Below are 9,965 nucleotides of genomic sequence, written 5' to 3'. Positions count from 1 at the left end.
AATTGAGCCAAAGCAATTTAGAAAAACTGTAATAAGACATAGTTCCATAAAAGACCTTAAATTTACTCACCATCAGGATAACTTGTATACAAGACAGAATATTTCTTCCTAAAGTTTAGAGGCAGGTCACAACTATTTTTTCTTCAGATACTCCCAAACATCTTGACAAACATTTTCTGAGAAGAGTCCCGCTTAGTGCAGCTATTAGTTCAAAGTTGTCGTGAATTTCATGTTCAGCCATTTATATGAAATTGTTACAATGAAACTCACACTTTTATTTACTCTTTATAGACACACACACACAAAGAGAAAATAGATTCTGTAAGAGGCTTAAGGCAATAAACCCTTCTTGCTCGCAAGTGCACTTTGTGAACCAAATGCATTCATGTAGAAGAAAAAAAAAAAAATATATATATAAAGAAATCTAAGTGATATGAAAATTTGCAATAAATAAATACGGAAAAAAAGCTTTTCCAAATAAAATATGTAATACATTAAAGATTATGAGAGACATGTAAGACCGAATTAATTTGTACATTTCAAACTGCATCGAAAATCTAAATTTATGCCAAATTTATGTTAATTTCCAGCATTATTCTGTCCTCCTGAGGCGGATATGCTTTTAAAAATGCAACCCGACATATTTTCAATCTATCATAATGAAACTTCTCCTGTGAGAGCATTGGGAAAATGAAAAGCAGATTTTAGTAACTCAGAACATAGCCAACCATAGATGAGTAACAGATACTGAACCACCAAATGAAGGGTAAAATTCAAAGGCAACCAGTTCCAGTATGCTTGGTGTGCTCAAAACAGTCATTATTGTCACAGTCTTTTACTTCAAAAGGAGAAGTGAATGACACCCAACAGAAGCAATGTAATCAGTGACCCAGATGTTCATAACACCTCCTGTCCTCACTGACATAAACGTGAGAACTACTTCAGAAGCTGCATTTTTGGACATGGAGGTGTTTAATAAGAACAGGAGGAATTTATGACAACACCCATCCTTCAGTTTTGATGATCCAATTACAACTATGAATGTGAATTTAAAGTGACAGGTCACGCAACAATGTAAATTCATCTATTCATGCCTTTGAAACCTACCTTAGTTATTTTACTCCGTAGAACTCACATGCCAGAGTTATTTATCGCATTAAGTTTAAGCTGCTCTTTTGAATATAATGGAAGTGAATGTGAGCACAGCTGTCGGGACAGGATTTTCAATTTCGGGTAAGTTTAATTTCAGTCCGTCTCTCACACAAGATATTGTATGGCTTCAGACAGGTTGGAATATAACAATATAACTGTTTTTAATTAATAACTGCAGCCTTGGTGAGCCTAAGAGATGTCTTCAGTATATTTCGGCAGTATATGTAAACCTAATGGATGAAAAGGTAGACGAATTGCAGAAGAATTATTTATGATGTAGCCAATATACCAGCAGAGTTCCTGTGACTGTTAGAGCATGTCACTAGAAATGCCAATACCATGAGTTCAAGTCCCAAGGAACAAAGTGATAAAATATATATATAGCCTGAACGCAAGTCACTTTGGATAAAAGTGCCAGTCAGATGAAGAACTGTCAGATGAAACACACAGAAGTTAAAGGAAAAAAAAAAAATCGCACACCAGTCAGAAGCGGGAAGTGTGAGTGAAGCCGCAACAGAAAAATCATTCCTCTTTTTCATTTCGACTTCACCTCAGAAGAATCAAGACCACTCTGAATACAACTACTGTTAAAGGATTCCAGTAACGTTTATTATACATTCACACTGGACACTAGCAAACCAACCCTTCCAACGGCAACCCATGAATTACACATTTAAGACTTCTTGTGGTAAGCAGAACGATGAAAAGCCTGTGGCATTTTATGAAAAAAACAATCACGGATCTCACGAAATATTAATGTGAAACATTTCTGATGCATAGAGACATTGACAGAGAAAAATAACAGACTTCTGAATGAAACGATATTTACTGATGACAAATAAAAATCAAATAAAAACATAATTAGCACCAGAAGCCATTACAAATGGCGAGAGCTTTCAGGGGGAATGATGTAGAACAATCAATTTACGCACTTAGAATTACAAACTTCAGGGTTTTATGCTAATTATTGTCATTTGTGGCACGCACGTGCACATTCATACAACACAATTATGAATAAACACACATAACCGTTTAAGATAGCTTGTTAAGCCTTAATGGAAGCATGACATTGCAGTAAGATAGATTCGGCATGCAGAAGATTCATCGAATAGAAATCTCTCGCACGTTTGCGCCATCTGAAAGCAGCTGTTCAACTACGAGCACATTTCCCTGTCCAGGGACTCTCGCTTGCTGTGAAGTCACACTATGCAAGACGGATGACTTTGCACAACTTCAGTGCACTTTTACGAACTGCCACCATTCCAAAGTGTCCAAAGGTACGGGAAAGTAAAACACAAAAATTTACACTATATGGCTATCCAAGTTCCTTGAGTGAGCGGCTTGCTGGTGGGCACATTGCAGGGCAGCGCTTGTGTCCTTTTCTGCATGTATTTTCGTACTCATGAGAGACTCACACATACAAAAATGCACAAGTATAATCACACACACACACACACACACACACACAGAGAGATGCCCGGCAGGCCTTGGCAGAGAAGAGCAGAGATGATCCAGGCAGAAAAGAGCGGCAGCAGCAGGTTGCTGGCATTGAGGCTCCAGTGCTTGTACTGTAAACATGAAGAGAGGGACGGACCGCCCCCATCCCCTCTCGCTCATTCAGTTCCTTCTGTTCTGCTCTCTGTCGTCTCTTTCTCACTTGCCCAGCCGCTGCTCACACATCGCATAGCGCTGCAGAGCACCAAACAGGTCGTCGTAAGAGACGTCTACATGGGACGGCATGGAGCTACAGGTGGAGAGGAGAGAAAAATTTAAATTAAATTTAAATAAAGACATTAAAAAAAAAGAGAGAACCTCTCTTATGCTCACCAAGGCTGCATTTACTTGATCAAAAATACACAAAAAATATTGTTAAATATTACTGCAATTTAAAATAATTGTTTTCTATTTTAATATACTGCTCAAGAAACATTTCTTATTATTATCAATGTTGAAAAGTGTTCACAAAAATATTAAGCAACAACTTGTTTTTTTTCAGGATCCAAAAGAACAGTATTTAGTTAAAATAGAATTTTCAACATTAAAAATGTAATTTTTGATCAAATAAATGTGCCCTTGCTATATAAAAGTCCTCATTCTCTATAAAATATTACTACTTGATTTTATTCCAAATGCACACATTTCATTTTGGTGGAATGAACATGATTAAACGTGGTTGGGTTATCTCAGTTTCCTCAGGGTAGTTGAGCTGATATAATTAAAATGTAGCTAACTATATACTTGAAATGTAGGTGCATAATTGTAAATCAATTTTGTGCAATCACTTAAACTTTTAAAAATCAAAAAGTAATTTTTTTTTTAAACAGCCCTTATTAACAGACTACAGATGTGTTATCAGGTACCAGACAAACACCATCCAATGCTCAGAAGACTATGAAGCGCCAAACAGGAAATAACTATATAAAGTCTGATTATATAAATGTAAATTGTGAATATATAGAAATAAATCAAAATATTTTTTACAAATATGAATATATAAATGTAAATAATTAATTAATATACACAATTAAATCTGAATATATAGTTATAAGCCTGAACATTCTTAATGCTTTTTTATGAAAACGGTATGCCTATACATCCTGTGCATGTATCAATGGAGACATTGTGCTATATTAATTAATGTATTTGTATTTGTAATAAGTATTTGTAAGCAGATTGTTTCAGCCCTCTCAGCCATGTTGAAATGTCTAGAAAGCTAGGTAATAACACCGTCACTGACTTCTTTAAAGAAAAAATCAGTTAAGAACTTCTGTCTACTGGCATAAGACATAATTACATTGAGATGTAGAGAATAGCCTATATATTCAGATTTGCATTTATATATTCAGGATTTTTAATTATATATTCTGATTTGCAATTATATTTTCAGAATAATATCTATATCTTCACAAATTACATTTATATTATATATTCAGACTTGCATCTACATATTGGAATTTACATTTATATATTCAGACTTATAACTATATATTCAGATTTACTTCTATATATTCATTATTTACGTTTATATACTAAGATTTTTAATTTTACATTCAGACTTACAACTATATATTCTGAGTTTGCTTATAATGCAGTGAATCTGTGCAGAAACACACTGCCATCTAGTGGAAGCTCAGAGAAACACAAAAACCGGACAATGCAAATTTACGTTTTGCATTAGTTCAATACATTTTGCAATTATCACTGAAAAGGAAAAATACAGGTTTCCTTCTCTATTAAATTCTGCTTCTTAAGATAAATCGACAGGATGTGTTATATAATTTTAAAAGTGGAAGCATATGAATTTGTGCTTTTTCACCCAACATCAAGATTTTATGTTAAAATATATATAGAACGAAAAGTGTATTTTGAGCTGCTTTGTGTACATGCCTTACATTTGTTTAACCTTTAATTATATTAGCTACAGCGCATTTATCATTCACAATCTGATATGGTAAAAACTCCATGCATATTAATTAGGCCAGAAACTGGCGTTTAAAACAGTTAAGATGTAGTCTGTCACACTGCAGGACTCTGGTGATGGTTGTATGATGCAATGTGCTGAAAGTCTGCATGTGTGCAGTGATCTCACAGTGCTGTTCACGTCATCACACACACTTCCAAAGCTTCCAGAGATAAGTGTGTCAGCGTGGACAGGTTTAGCTGTTAATCTGTGCTGATAATCACGCGAAAGGATTTAAGTAAACTGCCAGGAAAAATGCCACCGTACGCACTGACGCACACTCATAGAAGTATGAACGTAATTATGTCAAAGCACACACTTCTACCAATCCCTCATTTTTTGACAGGGATTATTTCTTTGTTGTACATTTTCACTTTATTTCCAGGTTTAAATTTGATTTTAAATTTAAGACATCTATTGTGGACTTTTGAAGGCCACTGTGCTTTAAAGAATACCATCTTGTTCTTGTTTGAAGCATGAACTCACTTTGTTCCATGTCTTAGACAACAAGACTTCATTTTGCATCTAGTAAGTTTATTTCGATTTAAGGCTGTTTAGATATTTGTATTGGAAAAATATATTGAAGTATATAAAATAGATATTCTTTTTTTGCAATGCATGCAACATTTAATGCAACGACTTTATGAATTGAAGACATTCTGCTCCGACTTAAGACATTTTTAAGCCCTTAATATGTGAATGAACAAATTAAGACTTTAAGACGTGCAGAAAGCCAGAGGAAAGGACCAAAAAGAAGAAAACGTCAAATGTTCTGTACAAAACAAAACTTGTTTTATGGTTTAAGAACTTGCCTGTATTCTGTACAGTTTGTGCTTGCTCAGTTACATCTATGCATACACATACTCACATAATCTCTGTTAGTCTGATGTGCCAGGGAAGAAATCCAAGTGTGCTTTCCACAGGGCCGAACTTCAGCACCAGGTCTGGGTCTGGTATGTTCTTTGACTCTGCACAGGGGGGAAAAAAAACAGGCATCAGTGGAAAAACCCTGAGGAGCTTCTGAAGATGAATAATGAGAACACTACAGACTCTTTTGGCAGCTGAGAAGATGCTGGAGACCATGGAAAAAGCGAAAAGGGTCCTGAATAACAGATCTGTCTGATCTGCCTCTTGTCATCTGACATCATCATGTTCCTGATACAGATATATACTATTCTATTATTGTAAGCAGATTTTGGTTTGATACATTACTGTAACTATTATAAATAATAACAAATATTAAGATAAATATCTTGTAATACAATTAAGTATATATAATATAATTTATATTATTAAAATTTAATATTATGACCCAATATTTATGAAAATGTCAATCTACAAGAGTGAGTTTAGTGAAACGGCTAAGTTTTATTTAATTGATTCAGTCACAAAAAAAAAAAGTGTCTATAAAGAAATCTATAAAGAAATGTCAAATTGCCATATAAATAGTCTGTGAAATATTATACTGTTTGGCATTTTCAATGTGTTTAATATAAGATATACTTTTTAATTATCAGATTTCACAGCTTTAAAAGTCTTTCTATTTATTCTGCTCTTGTACTGTGACAAAGACAACACCAATACAATACAAAAAAATAATCCCATAAATTATTTCATAAGTCCCTCATAAGGCACTTTGAAGAAGAAATAAAAATAAATTCTCCTTTTCTTCACTTGTAATCCCTAGCAGCATTCACCGAAGAAAGGAAAATAATTGATCGGATCCTTAATTTTATTTATTTGTCAAAATAATAGAAAGCACTTTCAATTATGCAGAAAAGTTTCTTCTAATACAACCTGTGGTTGCACAATTTTTTCAAAGACTAACACATATTTGTCCTTAAGCACTTATATACATAACATATTTATAAGGCTCAATGCGGAGTGCTCTTTTTACTGCAATCAAATTACAGGACTGAATATCATATTTAACTGTGGGTTTGTGCTGGTCAGCTAACAGACATGCTGTATCCTCACCTCTGAGTAATGAGTCCAGCACAGTGACGTTAATGTCTTTGGATGTCTTTTCCTTCTGCTCAACGGCCCGGCAGAGCTGCTGGGCTGCCTGGACGATACTGAGCCGCCCATCATCTGGAGATAAGACCTTCACCACTGACTGACAAGATAACACTAAAGAAGACACAAAAAATGACTTTCATTTATATTAAGTCAAATATGGACAACATTTACAAAGACTAAAACACCCGGCTGATGCATAGCCTATATTCCATTTAGAAATTGAGTAAATCAGAGCAAGTGACTAAATAGGAAGTCTTTCCGCTAAAGTCAGATGTGTGTGATGAGACAGAGCTAAATACATCTCGTGAACAAGCCTACGCAAAGTTACAAAGCTGCTGATTTGGTACTCAGAAAACGTTTCTTATTATCATCAATTCTGAAAACAGTTGTTTTACTGACCACAAATTTTTGAAAAGTATAAATATGTTACGGCATGAACAACTAATCCAACTGGATCAGCAGAAAAAGCACTTATTATTATGGAGTTCTAAAATATACAAAGCTTAGGAGTTAAACAATGAAAAACAGGTTTTCCTATGTATCACCGTGTCACTCTGGATTGGGTTCCATATGGTCCTCAAAAAGATGACTTGCTCAAGGCATATTTTGAAAAATAAAACCAATTCCTGACTTACAGAGGTCAGCAACAATTAATTTTTTTCAGACAAAAAAAAAAAATAATTCTCCATTTTCCCACAAAGCCTGTAGAGAATTAACCTGCTTTTCCAAATCCAAGCCATGAAAACAGATAAAAGGTATAAACAACTAATCACTGTGATCCATTACAGAGATCATAAACGAACAAAAACCTGCAATCACACTAGACAAAATATTCTTATCCAACCTGTTTGTACAGGTGTCCACCCACAGTGGGCGTCCCAAACAAAAAGCAACAGTCATTTTCTCAGGAATTCAGCCTCACCTTGATGCTCCTGTTTATCTGCACCGTTCTTCATAAACTCCACCGAGTATTTGGAACGGTCCATCCCCAAAAGCTCCTGCTGCTGTTTCAGGATCTCCTCCATGAGTCTGGAGTTATTCCTCCTGAACACACCTGCAAAACAAGACGTCCCACACCCATTAGACACTATAGTTTCAGAGAGAAACCCTCCATTTTCGTTATATTAGTTGGAAACAACCATAAAACCCAGCTTAGACTTCAGCACGTTATATCAGAAACATCAATCTAAAAATGCTAGAAGCAAACCTCACACTTTCAGAAGACAAATTTAGACCCTCAACACTTTAGGCTAATTGAGGAACATGTCAATGTGACAATGTGGTTCAAGATCAGTGGCTTTCAATGGGTGGGAAACAGTTCTGTTCTGACAGGGAATAATCACTGTTAAATAATAAAACACAATAAAATATATGATCATCAACTTTTAAAAGGGAAGAGAAAAAAAGCTTGATTCAAAACTAGGCTAGTTGAAAACCACTGACTTCTCGGTTTTACTTAGCCCACAGTCGCATGAATGACTAACGAAGGAAATTTCTTGGCCACACAAAATTTATGACCTTTAAATTACGAATCACTAGTAATGTGATCCAGACTTCTGCTCACCCTTACCAGTTATAAAATATCAGTCAAAGGTTAGAAGCAAAATATTACATCAGACACTCCTTTACATCATTTGAGAAATATATTAAGGTGAAAGAGACTGTTTTAAAATAGACCAGACAGATTGTTAAATTATAAAGATAAGAATAAAATGCTCGATTAATATGCATTTCAAAACCTTCGAAGGGCTCGAAGAAAATTATTCATGAAAATAACGGTATTATTGAGTCTAGTTTCACTCTTGAACTCAAGGAATAAAAAAAGTTTAGGTGCAAGTCACATGTTTTTCCTATATTACACATTTGTAAGTAAGAGGTTTTTATTCGTTTAAAACATTATACATTTAATAAACATATAATATAATAAAATATACATTTTTGTTTTATATATTTTATGAATATGAGTCTAAATATGTTATGCTGAATGATCATGGAAGATTATTTCACCCATATTTTGACATTTTATAATCAAAGAAGTTATTTGAAACATTAAAGTAGACACTTTAATGTGTATAAAATCCCTTTTATGTATATAAACTTCTTATGTATGTATACAAAATCACTTGTACATTTAATTTGATGCAGAAACCCAAATGGGACATCTCATCTTTGACCCATATAATTACAGATAACCATAACCATAATATCTGACATCAATATGAGCAAAAAAAGTGAAGCTTTGGCATAAAGGCAATGAACACAAAGTACTCCACCAATACATCAAGTGCGTGCATTGATCTCTTTGCTCAAGTCATGGGTTGAAAAAACAGCAGGTGACTGGATGCATGTGACTATCATTCACTTCTCTTTATTTAATGCATTAGAATCCCGATGTGTCTTACCTTGATTATCATAAACACTGACATATGAGATGCCCACTGCCATGCACCAGACCACTAGATTGGCGATGTCGGTGAACTGGATCTCCTCCTCAGTGATCAATAACCCCAGATGAAGAGGCAGCTTCTCTAGCGTCCTGCCATCGGCTCCCCAGCGAACCCGGCGGCTGGTCCGTTTGCCTATGGGTCCAGCCCTTTTCGGATTATGAAAGCCGAGGGCAAGGGGTAGTAACAATCCCAGCACGGCCCGTTTCCATCTCCAGATATGGACTCGGAACCAGGCGAGCAGCGCGCGCTGGACATAGAGCAGTGCGTGCAAAAAGCGCCACACCATCTCATTCAGTAAAGCCATGCTTTAAAGTCTTTTAAACGCGTTCCAATTTGAATATAGCTATGGGATTTTGAAGTAAATTCCTCATATTAAAGTAAACTGTGTATGCGTGCGCGGTGGTCTATCGAAAAATTTGCCATTTTGTTCACTGCCAACACCGCAGCGCGACGGCTGCCATTTCTTCGTCCTGCCAACCTTTCCACTCTGAACCCGCTGCTGTGTGACATGGAGCTCTCTGATTGGACGGCTGACAGAGCGTTCGGCCGTCACTCTAATCGCTGGTCTGGGATCGGTTGTGACGTTTTCCCCGCAAGTGCTAAAGCGGGAGAAGGACATTTGCAGCTGATTTCAGATCAAAATAAATCAAAAACCACCCTTACGCGATATGGTTTAATGTGATTGGCAGCTGTACCGGTAAATGGAATGTGCGTAAATCCTATTAAATGTCTATTAATTTAATCCATGAAAACAAAAAGCTCAATAAAATTATGTTTACTTCGGATATACATTTCAGATTTTACTTAATCTAATAGAATATATAAAACGTTTTTATAAAACAACTTTTAACACGTACTAACTAGCCAGTGTTTCATGGATCAGCGTT

The 9,965-nt window shown here is 35.4% G+C and overlaps 1 protein-coding gene across 1 annotated transcript; it reads right to left on the bottom strand.

Moving 5' to 3' along the window:
• Nucleotides 1-1,739: 1,739 nt before the first annotated feature.
• On the bottom strand, nucleotides 1,740-9,582 carry LOC109112841 (NUS1 dehydrodolichyl diphosphate synthase subunit). Its single transcript, XM_019125726.2, has 5 exons — nucleotides 9,034-9,582; nucleotides 7,554-7,685; nucleotides 6,590-6,742; nucleotides 5,481-5,580; nucleotides 1,740-2,896 (listed from the first exon to the last, which is right to left on the bottom strand). Exons 1-5 carry the CDS (start codon nucleotides 9,380-9,382, stop codon nucleotides 2,806-2,808), a joined length of 825 nt encoding a protein of 274 aa, XP_018981271.1. The 5' UTR covers nucleotides 9,383-9,582; the 3' UTR covers nucleotides 1,740-2,805.
• Between the last annotated feature and the right edge of the window lie 383 nt (nucleotides 9,583-9,965).

Source organism: Cyprinus carpio, chromosome A20, assembly GCF_018340385.1.
Source record: "Cyprinus carpio isolate SPL01 chromosome A20, ASM1834038v1, whole genome shotgun sequence".
NCBI lineage: Eukaryota > Metazoa > Chordata > Actinopteri > Cypriniformes > Cyprinidae > Cyprinus > Cyprinus carpio.
This window is presented reverse-complemented; position numbering and strand designations above follow the sequence as displayed.

What these genes read in the sequence shown, in the direction of transcription:
- LOC109112841 (XM_019125726.2), bottom strand. Translation starts at nt 9,382, where the DNA reads ATGGCTTTACTGAATGAGATGGTGTGGCGCTTTTTGCACGCACTGCTC. An exon ending in CAGTGTTTATGATAATCAAG is followed by an intron (nt 7,686 to 9,033) that starts GTAAGACACATC and finishes CTTGTTTTGCAG; the next exon opens with GTGTGTTCAGGAGGAATAAC. An exon ending in GCTGGACTCATTACTCAGAG is followed by an intron (nt 5,581 to 6,589) that starts GTGAGGATACAG and finishes CCCCCTGTGCAG; the next exon opens with AGTCAAAGAACATACCAGAC.